Source organism: Coptis chinensis, chromosome 8, assembly GCF_015680905.1.
Source record: "Coptis chinensis isolate HL-2020 chromosome 8, ASM1568090v1, whole genome shotgun sequence".
Classification (NCBI taxonomy): Eukaryota; Viridiplantae; Streptophyta; class Magnoliopsida; order Ranunculales; family Ranunculaceae; genus Coptis; species Coptis chinensis.
In genome coordinates, this window is record NC_141463.1 from 62,810,772 (window position 1) to 62,830,837 (window position 20,066).

The 20,066-nt window shown below is 36.1% G+C and overlaps 1 protein-coding gene and 2 long non-coding RNA genes across 4 annotated transcripts; 2 read left to right on the top strand and 1 right to left on the bottom strand.

The window, feature by feature from the left end:
• Positions 1-6,084: 6,084 nt before the first annotated feature.
• On the top strand, positions 6,085-10,056 carry LOC147482333 (uncharacterized). Its single transcript, XR_015205139.1, has 7 exons — positions 6,085-6,263; positions 7,088-7,168; positions 7,413-7,519; positions 7,925-8,299; positions 8,377-8,406; positions 9,609-9,704; positions 9,984-10,056. It is a non-coding gene; the product is annotated as an uncharacterized LOC147482333 (long non-coding RNA).
• A 1,629-nt stretch (positions 10,057-11,685) lies between these two features.
• LOC147482334 (uncharacterized) lies at positions 11,686-13,971 on the top strand. Of its 2 annotated transcripts, none has more exons than XM_086578161.1 (7): positions 11,686-12,011; positions 12,169-12,270; positions 12,359-12,421; positions 12,875-12,954; positions 13,036-13,249; positions 13,537-13,661; positions 13,732-13,971. In XM_086578161.1, exons 2-6 carry the CDS (start codon positions 12,262-12,264, stop codon positions 13,645-13,647), a joined length of 477 nt encoding a protein of 158 aa, XP_086434287.1. In that variant the 5' UTR covers positions 11,686-12,011; positions 12,169-12,261; the 3' UTR covers positions 13,648-13,661; positions 13,732-13,971. The 2 variants fall into 2 exon arrangements, with proteins under 2 accessions (XP_086434287.1, XP_086434286.1); XM_086578160.1 differs by having other exon boundaries at positions 11,686-11,915.
• A 56-nt stretch (positions 13,972-14,027) lies between these two features.
• On the bottom strand, positions 14,028-15,421 carry LOC147482335 (uncharacterized). The gene is made up of 2 exons (XR_015205140.1): positions 14,416-15,421; positions 14,028-14,292 (listed from the first exon to the last, which is right to left on the bottom strand). It is a non-coding gene; the product is annotated as an uncharacterized LOC147482335 (long non-coding RNA).
• Positions 15,422-20,066: the final 4,645 nt, after the last annotated feature.

Sequence of the window (20,066 nt, forward strand, 5' to 3'; positions counted from 1 at the left end):
AATTAATAAAAAATCGGAATATGGATACAACTGCATTAAACTAATCTCAAAGAATAATTAACGAGAAATCAAAACTTGGATGCAAATACATCAAACTAATATAAAAATAATAATTGTCAGGAAATCGGGAACTGGATGTAAATGCATTGAACTAACCTCAAAGAAAAATTAATTATAAATTGGAAACATGATGCAAATGCGTGGAACTAATCTTAAAGAATAATTAATAAAAAATCAGAAACTGGATGCAACTGCACTGAACTAATCTTAAAAAATAAACTAGATGCAAATGCATTGAACTAACCTCAAGAAATAATTAACAGGAAATTGGAAATTGGATGCAAATTCATTGAACTAACCTCAAACAATAATTAACGGGAAATCGAAAACTAGATGCAAATGCAACCTTATCAAATAATAAATCAGAAATCAGAAACTGTATACAAATGCATTAAACTAATCTCACAGAATAATTAACGAAAAATCAGAAACTGGATGCAAATGCATTGAGCTGACCTCAAAAAACAATTAATAGGGAATTGGAAATTGGATGCAAATGTATTGAACTAACTGCAAAGAATAATTAACGAGAAATCGGAAACTAGATGAAACTGCATTGAACTAACCTAAAAAAAAAACGGGAATCAAAAATTGGATTCAACTACCTTGAACTAACCTCAAAATATAAATAACGGAAAATCAGAAAATGGATGCAAATGCATTGAACTAACCTCAAAACATAGTTGGATTATATGTTGTGAGAATGTCTTGATAAGTATAGTTTTGCATTTAAAATGGTGTTTATCTTATCTCTTTCCGTATGACTGGTAACTCCTTACTATTCAAGTAGCTTCAATATATATGAACTTCGCGTTATTAGCCAACCTCACAAAACTTCAATCAAATTTATATTATTAAACAACAAAATGAAGTTGAAGGGTTTTATCAAAGGTGAGTTTTTTTTTTAATGGAGAGTAATGTTTTTACGTTATAAGAAATTTGGATGAGTGATCAATATAATATTAATATATAATAGTTATGCATATTTGCAAATATTTTTTAGAATAATTAATATAATAACACCCGTTCGTAGATAATCTTTGCAGATTCCACATAGTGAGTCATGCATAATTTAAAGAATAATTAATGGAAAATCGGGAACTGGATAATCTTTGATGATCCCACATAGTAAATCAAATATAATTTATTTTTTATGTCATGTTTGCAAGGACACTACAGATGGATCAGTAGAAGTTGGTATTACACACCACATTTGATAATTAAAAGGAAATCGAAAATTGGATTCAAATACATAACTGAACTCAAAGAGTAATTAACGGGAAATCGAAAATTTTATGCAAATACAATAAACTAAACTCAAAAAATAATTAACTAGAAATCGGAAACTGGATGCAATTGCATTAAACTAACTGTTGCAACCCATTTCACAATTTTTTTTTTTTTTTTTAAATTCTCGACTACTTGGTTAGATGCTGAAGGTGAACAATACACCTAATCTGACTTCATCAGCTGAACCCATTTGGGTTGCCTACGTACCCCCTTATCGAGGGATCAAGCTGCACCGTAGTTCTCTCCTCTCTCCACTCTTTTCTATCTCACTCTTGGATTCTCCTCCTCTCTAGATGTCATCTCCTCTAGTTGTCTCCCTATTCTCCTCTCGTTGTCTCCTCATTCTGGCTCCTCTTATCTAGGTTTCTCCTCCTCTTTCTCCTCCTCCCTGGATGTCGTCACCCTACTCTTCTTCTCAAGATCTCTCCTCCTATTCCTCCTCCTCTCTAGCTGTCGTCTCCTTTGGCCGGCGTCTCCTCTAACCGTCGTCTCCTTTGGCCGTCGTTCCTATGGCCATCGTCTCCCTCTCTCTTCTAGATATCTCCTCCTCTCTCCTCCTCATCTCGGGACATCATCTCCCTACTCCTCCTCTCTGGCCGTCGTATCCTCTGGCCGTCGTCTTCTCCCTTCTCTGCTATAGATATCTCCTCTTCTTTTCCTCCTCATCATGGGACATCATCTCACTACTCCTCCTCCACTCTGGCCGTCTTATCCTCTGGCCGTCATCTCTTCTGACCTTCGTCTTTTTCCTTCTCTGCTATAGATATCTCCTCCTCTCTTCTTTCTCATCTCGGGACATCATCTCCCTACTCCTCCTCCCCTCTCTGGCTGTCGTCTCCCTTCTCCTCTTCTCTAGATCTCCCCTCCTATTCCTCATCCTCTCTGGCTGTCGTCTCATCTAGCTGTCATCTCCTTTGGCCGGCGTCTCCTCTGACCGTCGTCTCCTTTGGCCGCCATTCCTATGGCCGTCGTCTCCTCCCTTCTCTGCTCTAGATACCTCCTCCCTCCTTCTCTCTTCCTCCTTATCTCAAGACATCATCTCTACTCCTCCTCCTCCCTGGCCGTCGTATCCTCCTGGCCGTCGTCTTCTCCCTTCTCTGCTATAGATATCCCCTCCTCTCTTCCTCCTTATCTCGAGACATCATCTCCCTACTCCTCCTCTCTGGCTGTCGTATCCTCGGGCCGTCGTCTCCTCTGGCTGTCGTCTTCTCCCTTCTCTGCTATAGATATCTCCTCCTCTCTTCTTCCTTATCTCGAGACATCATCTCCCTACTCCTCTTCTCTGGCCATCGTATCCTCGGGCCGTCGTCTCCTTTGGCCGTCGTCTTCTCCCTTCTCTGCTATAGATATTTTCTCCTCTCTTCCTCCTTATCTCGAGACATCATCTCCCTACTCCTCCTCTCTGACCGTAGTATCCTCGGGCCGTCGTCTCCTTTGGCCGTCGTCTTCTCCCTTCTCTGCTAGAGATATCTCTTCCTCTCTTTCTCCTTATCTCGAGACATCATCTCCCTACTCCTCCTCTCTGGCCGTCGTCTCCATACTCCCCTTCTCTAGATTTCCCCTCCTCTTCCGCCTCCTCTCTGGTCGTCGTCTCCACCTACTCTGGTTGTCTCCTCCCTCCTCCTCCCCTCCTCCTCCCCTCAACCTTTCTCTTTTTCTCTCTCTGGTGCCTCTTTCCTCCATTTCTGCTTTTCTCCTTCCCTTCACTTTTTCCCCCCTTCTCAAGTCCTCCTCTCCTCACTTTTATATCTCCTCTTTAGGTTTACCTCATGGGGCCTAGTAGGGTCTTGGGCCTATTCTCTGGGCCCAATACCTACAAAGGCCCATCTTATGAAAATGGCTATTACTAACATCAAAGAATAACTAACGGAAAATTAGAAATTGGATGCAAATCCTTAAAAAATATTTAACGGGAAATTGTAAACGGTATGCAAATACATCAAACAAACCTCAAATAATAATTAATGGGAAACCAAAAACTGTATGTAAATGCATTGAACTAAACTCAAAAAATAAATAACAGAAAATCAAAAATCGAATGCAACTGCATTGAACTAACCTCATAGAATAATTGGTGGGACATCAGAAACTAAATGCAAATATGCATTAAAATAACCTCAAAGAATAGTTAACGGGAAATCAGAAACCGGATGTAATTGCATCGAACTAACCTCAAATCATAAATAATCAGAAACTAGATGCAGATGTATTGAACTAACCTTAAAGAATTATTAACGGAAAATTGGAAACTAGATGCAATTGCAATGAACTAATCTCAAAGACTAATTAACAAAACATTGAAAAAGGGATGAAACTACACTGAACTAACTTAAATGAATAATTAACAGAAAATTATAAATTTGATCTAAATGCATTGAACTAACCTCAAAAAATAATTAACAGGAAATCAGAAACTTGATGCAAATGCATTGAATTAACCTCAAAAAACAATTAACATAAAATCGGAAATTAGATACAACTGCATTGAACTAACCTCAAAGAATAATTAATGGAAAATCATAAACTGAATGCAACTCCATTAAACTAAAATTAGAGATTAATTAACGGGAAATCCGAAATTGGATGCAAATACATTGAAATAACCTCAAAGAATAGTGAACTGGAAATCGAAAGCCGGATGTAACTGTATCGCACTGACCTCAAATCATAAATAACTAGAAATTGTAAACTATCGAACTAACCTAGAAAAACAATTAATGGGAAATCAGAAACTGGATGCAGATGTATTGAACAAATCACAAAGAGTAATTAACGAAACATCAAAAACTGGATGCAACTGTACTGAATTAACCTTAATGAATAATTAACGGGAAATTATAAAGTGGATGCAATTGCACTGAACTAACCTCAAATAATAATTAACGGAAAATCGAAACTTGATACAACTGCATTGAACTAACCTCAAAGAACAAAGAATAATTAATGAGAAATTGGAAACTGAATGCAATGTACTACATTGAACTAACCTCAAAGAATAATTAATGGAAAATCAGAAACTTGATGAAAATGCATTGAACTAATAACCTTAAAATATGTTTGTATTATATGTAGGGGGAATAAATGTCTAGTTTCTTAATACTGTTTTAGTCTATGATTGGTTCTTTTGTTTAGATACTAGTGTTGGATTACAATTCATACAACTAGATTTTGCAAATAAATGGGGTTTGTAATGATTAGGATACTTAGAGGTGAAGTAGTAATTGGATTATTTTTTTTTTTTATAATTTTAGTGGCGGCACAAGTAGAAGCAGCTAATACAGTAGAGAATAATCAGCCAATTGAAGATCCACCATCATTGAGATTTACTTGGACGATAGAGAATTTTAATAGAATCAATACTAAGAAGCATTATTTTGACATTTTCGTCGTTGGCAGGTTTAAATGGTAAGTAGTGGAGATTTTTGTTAAAATTTTGATTATGATTTTTGTTATTTGATTGTATTGTTTTTTTTTTGATTTGTATTGTTTTTTTAATAGGCGGGTATTGTTTTTCCAAAAGGGAACAATGTGGATCAGTTGTCAATTACTTAGACTTTTATCAATACTAAAGATCAATGTTTTGAAAACCGAACCGTAATTTTTTGTTAAAATGGTTTAACCAAACCATGGTTCGATTCGGGTCGGACCATTGATTTTATATAGCAAATTTTTAATAATTACAATAATAAAATAAATAAATACATGTTTTAATTCAATATTAATTGGTATTATATATCAAAATAAATTTCTTATACAAAAAATACATAGTAGTATGTTGGTTTGGAGTTTGGATTTTCTTATTTAGGTGTTAGGTTCAACTCTCTACATTATCAATTTTACAAAAAAAAAAAAAAAAAAAAAAATTATATGAGGGTGATCCGGTTTAAAACTGAACCGGTTCGCCAGTTCAACTACGGTTTAAGCTTAAACCGAGGGTCTAACCATAAACTCAAATTTTAACTGAACCGAACCGAAAATTTACCGGTTCTGGTCGGACCCCGGTTCAATCACCGGTCCGGTCCGGTTTTCTAAACACTGCTAAAGATAGGTGGAGTTTCCGAAACCAAAAAATCATCAATACTAAAGATAGGTGGAGTTTCTCAAACCGAAAAATCGTCAAACCCATCAACAAAGGGAACACCAGAATCCATAAAAAGCTCATCACTACCCACATCAATTACAAAAGACTTCTTCTTTCCCAAATCTTCAAACCCAAAAATAGTACACAGCTCATTCACAGAAGGACAACCAGTAAAGCCTTCAAGTGGTCTTCTATCATGAGACTTGTTATTACTATTACCATGTGGCTCCCAGTCACAGTTTTGACATAAAACTAAGTTATCAGTTGAACAAAAGATAGAAGCAGGGTTTGAGTTACAAACATCACAGGGCTGTGAACGTGTGTGTTTACAAAACAGTTGGTTACTTGAGTGTACTTGTTTGTCACACTTGAAACATAGCTTTGCTGAGTCTGCTTTGCAGTATAGTAAAGCTTTTGTTTCTCCACAGAAGTCACAGAGACGTTGTTGTTGGGCTGTCTTGTTTATTGTTTTGAAAAGCAACCATTTTTTATTTTTTTTTCCTTGCAAGAAGATAAGAAATGAAAGGGTTTGAGGTGGTGTATATGTTCACGTTCAAAGAAAAGGGTAGAGATATACTAATGGATGGCCGTGGTGAAGACTAGAAAAGTTTGGTGTGTAAATTAACAGTGATGATGGTATGGTTGATGGACAAGTAATACAAAGTACAAACTGCCGCGAAAATTTGAGATTTTGTGTTATTTGAGATTGGCATCAATATTTCGTAGGTCGATTTTTACATGTTGTGGAAACTGGAAAATTCGTAAGGGACCTTTGAAATAATCAGTTTGTCTGTTGTTAATCAAGTGTATGGCAAGTACACCGTCAGGAAAGGTATATCTCTTTTTTATTTCCATTCAGTATCTTTGCAATGTAGTTGCACTTATATATGCATTCTCTTCCATCTGGTTCTACAAGTTGTAATCAACCGAAAGATTTGTTCAAAAGACGCTTTATAACCACGACTTTATGTATGCTTTACATATGAGCCTGGGATCTTTTAAAAAATGATGAAAATTGTTTATCAACTTGAAGATAGTTAAAATCTCTGTAGTGTAATAGTAGACATTTCCATTATTCCGCCCTAGTTGTATTTTTTCTAGCATACTGTGCTTGGTGTCGTTGGTATATTTTGGTGTGAGAAGTTGAGATGCTTACCGATAAAAAAATAAAGAAGTTTAGATGATTGAGATTCTGTGATTAGGTTATGCTTGGAGAGTGATCTCTTTTGTTGTGTACCTTTGAACGATACAAAGATTGCCGGTCTCTTTTCTATTCACAAATTAGTGGTGAGGGATGGCCTTCCATTCTGTGGATAAAGCGTTGAAGAATATATATATTGGATCAAATTAATACTATATATGATTAAAATTCTTTGATTCTAGAGTTCACCAAAGTTGTTGTCCTTGTCACATCCCAGTGTTTAGTTGTCCTTTCTACACAGCTACTAGTATACTATGTGTTAACTAAGTTCTAGTTTTAGAGGGGTTCTGGATGAGATTTATTTTTTCCTGGGCTAAAGCTTTACCTAAAGATCCCTAGTTTAACAGCTAGCTAAATTGATATGCATTTTAGGATATGTCCGATTGGTTAATTCTATGTTTGTTCTGTAAAAGATTAGTAATTTTCTTCTCTTGTTGCCTGATATTCCATTGCAGGCGTAATATTTGTTCATGACCTCTCTCAAAGAAGGCCAAAAGCAAGCTTGCAAAAGTGGGCAGCAGAGGTTACTGCAACTGGTACATTTTCTACCCCTCTAGGATCTGGTGGTCCTGGTGGTCTTCCTGTACCATATATTGTGATTGGTAATAAAGCAGATATTGCTGCAAAGGACTGACATCCTATGTTTAAAAAACTACATTTCTATTAAAGTGGTGATCTTACCATGCCTCTCCTGAAGGCTTGCTGGTAATGCAAGTTTACAAGTGCTTAAATAAATAGTTAAGTACTAAACCTGATTTCTTCTCTCTCTATTTCACGCAGATGGACATGAGGTATCCTTCACATATAGTTATCAGGTCAGTAGTTACAGACTTACAGCTGACGTTGAAAGCTTGGCATGGGACCCAAATGATCAGAACTCATTTGTGGTAATTTACTCGTTCTGAAATGCTGTTTGAAATTTATTTTCGACATCAACATGTAATCTAGTGTTGGGACGGGAATAGTCCTTCAAGATGGCAGAGCACATGTCGTTGAGTCTTTGTGCTAGAGCTTAGGAACTAGATTTTATAGCTGTCTTTTGGATCTTTTTGACCAAAACATCTATATATCATCCTGTAATTTCATTTCATACTCAGTCAAGATGACGTAATGGATTCTTTTTAAACACCCATATATCAACCTGTAATTTCATACTCTGTCAAAATTACGTAACATATTCTTTATTAGTTGAGTTTCATAGAAAAAGCAACCTACAAGTACAATAGCGAAAAAAAAAATCCAAGTCTAAATAGAGTATACTATGTGACACCATATCACCTTGCTGTTGACAGGTTTAATATTATCTTGTTTATGGGCGAGACGTACTTGGTGATGATCGTGGACTTCATACTCTTTGTTTTTCCCGATCCCTACCATTGTATAGAAGATTTCCTTGCATGCATATCCCCCTAAACAAACAAACAAAAAGTTAGAAATTATGTGGTGAAGAAAGCATGGTATATTCGTTCCCCCAACAAAGAGGATGATCTTTAGGTCTAAATAAGCCACTCCCTCCCCCCCCCCCCTCACCCAAAGATGGTACTGTGCAAGGTTTTGACGTCCGGGGTGCTGCATCAAACCCAGATTCTGGTTGCAAGCCATGCTTCACTCTCCATGCTCATGACGAGGCTGTTACTACAGTTTCATTTAATACTTCTGCACCTAAGGCATGTGTTTCTCACCCAAAATCTCCAAATTTTCTAATTGAATTGCTGCTTTAATCGATTGTATGGTTTGTTTGCAGCTGCTTGCAACGGGGTCCATTGATAAAATGGTATGTACTCTTTTGTGTCTTTTATTAAAGAACTCTAGGCTAACTCTTACTTCATCATACATTGATTTTAACTAAATTCATCAGTAATTTGCTTTTCTGGCTGTAAGTGAAACCTCTCCTCTTATAAAGGCTTCGGCATCGGATTTTCAATTGCCTTTTTTCCTTTAATACCAAATGTGATCTTTGGAATAATTTACATGCTAAATAAAAAGTTGGGCAAATACGTAAATTCACATGATCGTCTAGTAGATTATTTTTCCCTTATATACTCTTAAAAGTCTCATCTTAAGATAGATAGTTTCGTCACTACATTATTTTCTTCCAAAAAGGTAGAGGCAGGAGTAATGACCCCACTTCACTTACGCATTGCGTAACTGTGTGAAATAACTCAAATAAGATTACAATCAGTGAGATACACTTTTAGTTTTTTCTTACACATAAATTGCTTTAATCTACAGATTGCCCTATGGTATTTGAGTTTTTTTTATCTTACTTTTTTAGGTAAACACTAAGGTATTTCTTGGGGATCCCTTTTTAAGAGTTAAAATCCATGTCAGAGTTCTAAGAGGACATCTGTCGGAGGGGAATTTTTTTTTTTTTTTATCCGTAAAAGTTAAATTTCATTCCCAATAATAATAAGAGTGTTACAAACAAGATAGCTAACCCTTAGCTGTCGGAGGGGATTAAACACTAAGGTGTTTTTTTTTTCGGTATTATATAAGTCATGTATTCATGTGAATCCCTTTTTAAGATTTAAAATCCATGTGAAAGCTCTAAGAGGACATCTCCCTGTTATATTCTTATATATAGGCTGAAACCAGCTAAGGCCGTATCCTCTACTGATTGGCTAGTTTGTATAATGGTTCTAGGTATATTAGTGATAAGCAAAAGGTATGTCCTGTCGATAAAATAGTGACGTACACATTAGTATCTGACAAATAACTTTCAGCTACTTAAACTCTAGCTGTATTTGTATGTATTTGTATTTGTAATTGAACAATTTTGAATAGCTTAATGGATACTGTGTCCCAAGTACTTCCCCTTCCGGTATTTTCTAGTAATGAGTCACCTCCTATTGTTTTGGTTCATGGAATTTTTGGATTTGGTAAAGGGTGCCTTGTAATCTTTATATTTTTGTTTGAGATTTTCACTGTTTTCGTTTTTATTATTGATTGGAGTTTTGGGATTTACCTTATTTGTAGAGATTGGGAGACTTGTCGTTATTTCGTTGGGCAGAGGAGAAAAGATGAAAGGGTATTAGTTCATGACTTGGGCTCTTTAACAGGCATACATAATAGGTAGGCTACTTTAGTTTGTGTGATTTTTAGTTCTGTATTAGTTGGATTACTTATGTCGTTATGGCATTTGTCAGGGCTCATGAATTGTTTTATTATTTGAAATGTGGACAAGTAGATTATGGAGAAGAACATAGCAAAATATTTGGTCATTCGCAGTTTAGGAGGATATATGAAGAAGGATAGAAGATTGTTATTGGCGAGATTGTTACATTTTTTTTGTGGAAGTTGTATATCTGTTGAATTTCATATTCTGTGTTGGTGTATTTGATCTCAATGCAGGGCACTACTCATTCATTTTGTTGGACATTCGCAGAGCCTGTGGTTAGAGTGTTTCAAATCTTTGTCCGACATGGTTAGTTTATTTTTTTAAGCTGCAAATGTAAGGTTTATTAGTGAACTTGTGATGATGAGTCTAGATAGCTAATAAGGTTGGAAATAGCGAAGCACTTTGCCGGATGATTTATCTTTTATATACCTGTATATTTGTTTTCAAGATCTTGGTTAATTCAATCCTTGGCTTTGTCAGCTTTTTTATATATATCTTTCTGGATAATTAATGAGGTGTATGATGGTTATTTGGAGGTGTAAGACCTTTGCTAGGTGATTGGTGGTTATTTGTGGATTGCAGGTGAAAAGATTAAGAATTGAAATATCAATAATTTTTTTTTAAAAAAAAATAGCTCTCCCACGGTCTATAGCCGTAGCTAAAAATCAGATCCCACGGATCAAAACCGTAGGCAAAATGCCCTTTTCCCATGGTACAACACTGTAGGTAAAAGTGACCTTTTGCCACGACCCAAAACCGTCGGTACAAGTTACCTTTTGTCCATAGCCGACAACCGTCAGTAAAAGTGACCTTTTGCCACGGATTTTCCAACGGTTTCTGCCGTGGCCATACCGACGGCAAAAGCTGACGCAAAGACCATCGCTATTAGTAGGCTTTACCCACGGTCATGACTGTGGGTAGACTATTTTCGACGCACAAAAAGCCCACGGTCCTGCGACGGTCCAAAACCGTGGGAAATAACTCAAATAAGATTACAATCAGTGAGATACACTTTTAGTTTTTTCTTACACATAAATTGCTTTAATCTACAGATTGCCCTATGGTATTTGAGTTTTTTTTATCTTACTTTTTTAGGTAAACACTAAGGTATTTATTGGGGATCCCTTTTTAATAGTTAAAATCCATGTCAGAGTTCTAAGAGGACATCCGGCTCGGAGGGATTTTTTTTTTATCCGTAAAAAGTTAAATTTCATTCCCAATAATAATAAGAGTGTTACAAACAAGATAGCTAACCCTTAGTCAGTTTGAGGGGATTAAACACTAAGGTGTTTTTTTTTTTCGTTATATAAGTCATGTATTCATGTGAATCCCTTTTAAGATTTAAAATCCATGTGAAAGTTCTAAGAGGACATCTCCCCTGTTATATTCTTATATATAGGCTGAAACCAAACTAAGGCCGTATCCTCTCTTGACCGGCTAGTTTGTATAATGGTTCTAGGTATATTAGTGATAAGCAAAAGGTATGTCCTGTCGATAAAATAGTGACGTACATATTAGTATCTGACAAATAACTTTCAGCTACTTAAACTCTAGTTGTATTTGTATGTATTTGTATTTGTAATTGAACAATTTTGAATAGCTTAATGGATACTGTGTCATGCTATTTAAGTAGTTTCAATATTATATTCGTCACATTGGGCATTCTCACAAAACTTCAATTAAACTTCTATTATTAAACCTAACAACAAAAAGAAGTCGATGAGTTTTATCAAAGTTTGGTGCTTCCTTTTTAAAGAGAGCTTCTTTTTGTTAGGCTAGAGTGTCACCCTTATTGTGCCACTCTTATCTCATACTCCTCCTGGTCCTCAGATATGTTCATGAGATCATTACATCTAGTTCAAAATAAAAATTGTGAAATTTCAAAATTTCAAACTATTTCAAAAAGTAAAAAACGAAAAACACGAAATTCTCAATAAAACCCAATTCCATCGTTCCAGAGAAAGTTCTCTTGACGCCATTAACAACCACCTGAGCTCTGTTGATAGCACTCAACCAACGACCAAACCCCACCTAAACCGCTCGGTTTTAATCCCCAAAAAAAACCCAACATTATGGTATAGCCAAAACTCGATTTCCCCACTCCTCACAAATCACAATTTGACTCCATTACTGCCTTTCACTCTCTCTCTCGAGTTCCAATTAAGGTATGCTTTGTGATTATAAGTGTTTGTATTTTTCTCAGAGCAAAATTAAGCAAGTGGGGTTCTCGAATTTCAACTCATTGACGTTTGAGGAGCTACGTAAATTTTATCCCTTGACCATTTATTAGGTTTTTTTTAGTATACATTCACTTAATACTGTTTGTTTGGTGTCCCCAATATTGATATACATAGATGAGCTTCAGAACCTTGCTTTTATTATTTTAACTTGCTTTAATTGTTTTCCATATTGATGTAGATGCCTATTTGAAAGATGCAAAAGAGCAACTGAATGCGGTTGAGGCTGAAAACGCAAAGATTTCTGATGATATAAAGGTTCTTAGACGTACTTATGTTGAAGGTAGTTGGTTGTTCTGGTGTTAGTGAGTTCGTGCACATGCTAGTAGTCTAGGTCTACAGGGGCTTAATTAATTTTTTTGTTTATGCAGATACTATTCAATTGGAGAGATTATGAAGGTTTAAGCTGTACACTGAAGCTTCTCGAATCACAAGTTAAGATCTTATTTGCTAAATATCATCCTTCAGTTTATTTTGCAGTGAAATCCACAGCAGTAAAAATATATGATAGACACATTTGATGCATGCATTGATCTCAATAATATGTGTTAATAATGTTATATCAATAGACAATTTTAGACTCCTTAGAAAAATAAGCTTGTGAGAATTGATACTATTATTTAAGAAGAAGAAGAAGAAGCATCTATATACAGCCAGCAGTCCGTTTATGACTTTATATTTCTAGTGTTCTTACCTTCCATTTTTCTAGGAGCCATAACTAAAACATTTCTTGAAGCTTTAAGCTGACATATTCGTGCTGTGGTGTTGTACTTTGCTGTCTTTGTCATGTTTTAGTTCCACTAAGATTTCGTTTTATTGCAATTATCTTGCACTTATCCTTTAGTGACTTTATAAAGATTGAAATTCAGTTACTGTAAATCTTTCAGCTTTTGGAGCTTGATCATCAAATTGAAAAGAAAAGAAACACTATGAGTTTTTTGGAGGACCGCAGTTGTATTCTTAAAAGGTAGTTTCTCGTTGTGGCCTTGCAGGTCAAGTATCCATGTTTGTGTTTAACTGTCTTTTTATGATTTTCGATGCATTATAGGATTGAAGCTGTGGGTCAGATTGAGGATATGTTCACGGGTATAAAGGTTGTTGATTTTGACGGGAGTGAAATTAGGCTCTCCCTGGAGACATTCATTCCAACTTTGGATGACTTCTTTTCTCAACAGAAGATGGTATTCACCAGTAATCCTCCTACAGTAAATCATGAGTTGTTTATAAAAGTTTATGGGACTCTGGAGCTTAAGAATGTGGAGGTAACTTTCTCAACAAAAATAAAATATCACGTATACTTAAAGAATATATTAGGATCTTTTCTCATTCTGACTGAACTATATGTTTTTTCCTAATTCCCAAACTTTCACTCAACAAAAAAGTTTGAAAATATCACGTATACTGTATAAGGCTCGTCAGTTTACTATATTATTCTAGCAATGTACCATCTTTTTACTCATTCTGACTGAACTATATGTTTTTCTTATAATTTATAATGACATTTTATACCCAAATAATTTACTTTGTGATTCACTAATCTTTCACTTAGGATTCTATTGGGAGATACTACTGCCAAAGTTTGAAGTGTGCTAATGAGACCATTGGCACCACCACTGATGAACTAGTGCTGAAGGCAGCACAGGGTACTATGAGTACTTGATGCCATCCTAAAAGGTAACAAACTTGTTTTCTGTGTCTGTACTCGAGCATTTTGGAGTAATTTAACTGTTAAGGGTATCTACAGGTCATACGCTGCATCTTCCAGCTCGTCAAGCAGAGAGATAATAGGTTTTCAATCATGCAGAGTTATATAATTTTTGGAATGAATTTTTAGTCTCTGAAGCATCAAGAAGCTATCGCATGTGTATAACCTTGGAATGAGACCTTGTGGCAGAAATGATTTGTATTGGTGTTACATGCACTACAAATGTTATTGAACGTATTGCTAGAAAGCCGAAATAAAAGATGTTAAAATTGACTGTTTTATTTTCTTTCAAACAGAAAGCAATGCAAGTAAGCAACATTGTCACTGAGAACGAATTGATTAAGTAAACCATAGTTTATTTCTCATCATCAGTCCAAACAGAGATGAAGTTACATTGAACTCTTTAAGAAAGGAGTGAACCTCGGAAACATCCTTTTAGACTTTCAGTGATAATGAATTACATTGAATTCTTTACGAAAGAACCTCCCAAAACTCCTTTTCGTGTACTCCTTTGAAATCCGTCTTTCTTCTCAAAACAGTACACAGGGGCTTGCCACTTTTCATCTTCGAGCACCGCTCCCACCTCAAATGTCATCACATCTACAGGTCTCCTTGCAGAGATTAAAATGTAGGATCAGGTGTAATAAACTTGGACAAATTCATTACATGCAACTCTATATAGAATATAATAAAATACTTGTATAGAAGAGCCAGTGAACATGCCTCTTACTAACAACGTCTTCATAATACCAAATGAAGTCAACCTTCTCCCAGACATTGCAGTGGAAGTCATTAACATATTTCTGTCCAAGATAGTTTGCACCGTCGAGCCAGTTGGGACGAAGGATGCCTACCTCTAGTTGGGCAGACCTGCATTCCTTGGAGTCGTCCTCTGAAAAGTGATATGAAAATAATATATATGAAAAGCTTACCCAAGTAACAACGCCCATTTTCTCTAACTTTTGGACTGCATCATCCACATCAAAGTCACAGTTTCCACCAAATTCTTCATTGATCAGCCATACGTGCTCCCAACCCAATATACGTGTTTTTCTACCTAGATTAATTGATAAGATAGCAAGATCACGTACATTTCCTGTGTTTGATTGGGTACTGTGAAGCTTTGAAAGGCAGTAATGGAGTAAAATCGTGATTTGTGAGGAGTGGGGAAATCGAGTTTTGGCTATACCATAATGTTGGGTTTTTTTTTTGGAATTAAAACCGAGTAGTTTCGGTGGGGTTTGGTCGTTGAGAGCTCAGGTGGTCGTTAATGGCTTCAAGAGAGCTCTCTCTGGAGCGATGGAATTGGGTTTTAGTGAGAATTTTGTGTTTTTCGTGTTTTAGTTTTTGAAATAGTTTGAAATTTTGAAATTTCGCAATTTTTATTTCGAATTAGATCTAATGATCTCATGAACAGATCTGACGGACCAGGAAGAGTGTGAGATAAATTCCAAAAATATTTACAATGTTCAGCAGCTTCTCGATGGCTTCTCTTTCGTTGCTTGGTATGAGTGGCTTTGTTGCAGAATTGGTAGTTTTTTTTGGACTCATTACGAGCCAAAAATACTAATTACTTTTGTAACGGCAATTGGAATGATATTAACTCCTATTTATTCATTATCTATGTTACGTCAGATGTTCTATGGATACAAGCAATTTTATGATCCAAATTTAAATTTTTTGGATTCTGGACCACGAGAGAACTGTTTGTTTCAATCTGTATCTTTATACCCATAATAGGTCTTGGCATTTATCCGGATTTCATTCTATCACTATCAATTGACAAGGTAGAGGCTATTATATCTAATTACTTTTATAGATAGTTTTCATCACTAAGACATATAAAAAGAGAAAAATATATAATTTTTTTTAGCTCGTTGTACAATGAAACCTAAACTTAATAAGTATTCTTTTTCCTTCTTTACTTCTTAAAATTGAAAAAAAAAAAATGATTAATGAATTGTAATTTGATACTTTTGTAGTTTTTGAGAACCATTTGAATCAAGTAGTGGTTCAAATGGTTCTCAAAAACTCATACAAACTTTTGTTAGATATGCTATTACTATGTAAAAATGTAATATTTAATGTATTCGTAAGGTCTTTTATTCAATTAGATGTTAATGCAAATGAACCATAACTATGTAGCCCTATTCCTAATAGATTTACTCCAAAATAGCATATCCAAATTATAAAAAATCCCATAGAGGACACAATTGCAGAATTAGAGCCTTGCAAATTTTGTTATGAAATCTGTGGGCTTATGTGGATGCCTACCATTGATATGTGTTTATCCTGATAATCTTATATCTTGGTGTTTATCATGATAATCCTCTATCTTGGTACTTATCATGATAATCCTCTATCTTGGTGTTTATCCTGGTAATCATTTATCTTGGAAAGGAGGTTACCTAGTTGTATATAAAGATAACCTCCTCCCATTAAGACTCACCTCAATGAATAAAAATTCTCTCTATCTCATTCTCTCAATGATTCAATACATGTTAAGTTAGTGTTAAGTTAGTGTGGTGTTCTCTCCAAATCGGTTTAATTCTAACATGTTATCAGCACGATAGTCTCTAGCTTTGGATTAAAGTTGGGCATGTTTCAAAGTTGAATACGAAGAAAGGTTAAGGTTTGTTTATTGGTTTTCGTTTGTGGGTTAAGCGATTAAGAGGTACGTTATTGCATTATGTGTATCGGTATATGTCTGTTCCATCTATTTCATAACAGGTTCAATATTGTTTGTTATTTTACTGTAAGATATCTCATCCATCTTGCATAGCACCTCTTTACATCTATCTTGATGGTTATTTTGTGATTCATTAAAGTTTTTTTTTTCTATAGAATAGGGTGCTTTGCTCGTGTCCTGCTTATATTAAGTTGTAGCAAATTGGGGATGCATCTATCTTTACTTGTGTTGCCATTATTTTTTTATTTTGTTATATATATGATCATTTTTAAACTAGGTTGTGAAATAGCAACATACGGTGTTTTTCTGTACCTACTTAACATGGAATATAATTGTGTATTTGTATGTTGATCTATGGTGTAAGTTTTATTCAATTGGATTGAAATGAATTTCTTGTTGTTGTACTAATTTTGTTTGTATGTTGATCATTTCTCGAGTGAGGTTTCTTTAGATTCACATCAGTTTGCCATTATGATCTTGTCACACTAGATATGATGTAGATGCTTAGTTCCGTTTTCAAGTATGTTGTCATTGTGTGTTATGTCAATAATTTTCTGGAATTCTTGTGCCCCTCTTCTTTGGTGTTACTTTGTTGCTATACTTTTTGTGTTTTGCCTATGAAGTTATGTTATAGCGGTTTGACCTGGTTCCTTCCTAATTGCATTTGCGAGTCTCAGGTTAGAATCTGTCTCTTTTATTTGATGATATGATTATTTATTTTGTAACTCTCTAAATTGGTTTCACTTGCATGTGAACAACGTTTGAGCTCGAGGTTCACAGATTACCGGAACAGATAAACAGTTCGAAATTCGGAGTAGAAAGACACTTCTAACGAAAACAGTTGTAACATTCTACTCGGTGATCGGTTTTGCAATCCGCTTATTACATTAGAAAGCTAACTCAAAGATGTTTCCAACGGTGTATGGCTTGGAGCCTTATTCGTTCAGAGCTGATTCAATTTTACAGTTTTTTATGGGCTAATTTCTTTTTTTTTTTTTTTGCTAAAAGATAATTTATTAAATGAATAAAATGAAAAGTTACAAAGAAAAAGAATAAGAAGAGTAAAAGTTGTCTAGTGTGAGTAACATCATGTGTGTACCCACCTATTACAGCCCAAAATTACTTAGTGAAACGAAAGTAGGTAGTAATATGGTTCTCCAGGTTTCTCATGAAAAGAGAGGCCTTGTGTCCCACCATTTACTTTCACCCTTTTGTAGTGCTGCTCCATGTCTCGAACAACTGTCCGCTCCTAAGTTAGTTTCTCGCCATGTTGCGGTTACATTTATCCATATGGCTTTCTCCTTCAGCTGCCTCCATTTTGCTCTAACTTTCTAGTGTACTGTGTCCTCTTGAAAGGCTTTAACCACTGAGGAAGAGTCTGATTCAACCCATATATATTTCCAAAATAAGATCCAATGCTCTCTCGAATTCAGCCGATATAACGATAACGATTTTCGCCATATAGTTAGTTGCAATGCCTAAACCCCCTGCTGCTGCCCCTAAGAATTCTCCTGTGTAGTTCCTTAGAACTATTCCCCATCCTGCCATACCTGGATTTCCCCTTGAGCTTCCATATGCATTAACTTTTATGATCCCCGGGATTGGGGGAAGCCAGTAGCATTCGATAATTTGATGGGCTCTTCTAGGTTTATGTGGAAGATTGAAGGTGTGTAGAGCTTTCATGTCAGTCATGCAATTGTTCATAGTACCTGATGAATAATGATAAGCTCTGATGATTGCTCTCCTGGTGAGGAAGCAAATATTCAAAAAATTGGATTTCTTCTGTTCATATATCACCTTGTTCCGATTTTTCCACAAACTGACCATGCTTGTCAGCGAACAAGCTTTCCATAAATCCAGGATCAATGAGCTATGGTGCTTGCTTTGTTGCATAATATCGTTGAAGGATTCGATAGATGATTGAATGCTGAAAATTTGCCTCGCATGATTCCAAACTCTTTTTGCCAGAGGACACTGATACAAAATGTGGTCAAGGGTTTCTTCTTCCTGCCTGCATATACAGCATCGAGAGGCAAGGTGCATCTTCCTCTTTTGTAACTGATCATCTGTTCTCAAAGCCCCCCTTATTAATTTCCATGCAATGCCTTGCGTTTTGGGAAGTATCTTGGCGCTCCAAATGAACCTGCAACCCATATGTTTCACCGCTTTTTTCCTGATGTCCTCATGTGCTGCTGCTACTGAAAATCTACCTTTGCCATCAGATAGCCATATTCTTTCATCCACCTTAGATTCATCAGGTTGTTGGAGAGAGAGGGGGTTAATACCGATTGCCTGAAGCACTTGTGAAATGTTACCTGAGAATTCCCAATGCCAACCTTAAATGAATTCCTATAGTAGTCCTTGAAACTTCTTGATATTTTTACTTTCTGTTGGGAATAAATTGTAAATGGGTTTCTGATGTAACCAGTTCTCTCTCCAGATATTTATTGAAAAGCCATTACCCACTACCCATCCATGAAGTTCGGTCATTTCCTTTAGGGCCCATCTGATGCCCCCCCAAACTGTCGATGTCTTGTAATCAGTCCATGTGCCTGATCGATTTGTGTATTTTCCTCTCATAAACTTCGACCAGTCACTCTCCTCAGTGAGAAGACCCCACGCTTGTTTCATGAGCATGGAGAGGTTGATATCTTTCAGTTTCCGAATGCCTAATCCACCTTCCTCTAAAGGTTTGCATGTTTTTTCCTAAGACACCTTAAAAGATTTCCGCTCCGCAGGATTACCACTCCAAATGAAATTCCTGATGATGCTCTCACATTCTTTGATCACTAATTGTGGCCATCTGTAGATCGCCATATTGTGGATTGGAATACTATTTAGAACATGTCTCGCTAATACTACCCTTCCTTGAAATGATAGCATTTTCCCCACCCAACCTGCAGCTCTTTTTCTAATCTTGTCCACTAGCGGTGCCAATGCCGCTTTTGTTACCCTACCCATGATCAATGGCACTCCAAGATATTTCTCCGGTAAACTCCCTTCTTTGACTCCCATAGTTTCCTGAATAAAAATTTTCCTTCTGTTTTGCATTGGGCTTAGAAAAATCTTGCATTTCTCCTTATTTATGAGATGGCCAGAGGTGTCTTGATACCTATTAAGAACCTTCACAACTTGCTTGATACATCTCTTATTAGCATTGCAGAAAAGAAAGATATCATCTGCAAACATCAGGTGTGAGGGACTACAATACTTGGAATTTACCACCATATCTTTGAATCTTTTTCTCGAAACCGGTCCATCGATGCTTCTGCTTAGGCAATCTTCCGCAATAGCAAAGAGCAATGGAGAGAGAGGGTCTCCCTGTTTTAGACCTCTTCCCGCAAAAAAATTTCCTTGAGGGACTCCATTTATCATGATAGACATTATGTTGCTTTGGAATAGTGCCTATATCCACCTGATCCATCTTTCATTGAACCCCACATGTCTACAAACTGCCCACAGAAAATCCAAGTCCATCGTGTTAAAGGCTTAGGAGATATCCAGCTTAATTCCAATGCTTCCACCATGTCTAAGAATCTGCAATTCGTTGACCAGCTCCGATGCTAGACCAATGGCTTGTTGAGAATTTCTATTAGGGATGAAGCCATATTGTTCCTTGATGATGATTCTTTCTGCTACTGGACACAGCCTTGTGGCAAGAATCTTTGCGATAACCTTGAATATG

Coding starts and splice junctions, on each gene's coding strand:
- LOC147482334 (XM_086578161.1), top strand. Junction 12,422..12,874: donor TGAAGCTTCTCGAATCACAA/GTTAAGATCTTA, acceptor TAAATCTTTCAG/CTTTTGGAGCTTGATCATCA. Junction 13,250..13,536: donor TGGAGCTTAAGAATGTGGAG/GTAACTTTCTCA, acceptor TCTTTCACTTAG/GATTCTATTGGGAGATACTA.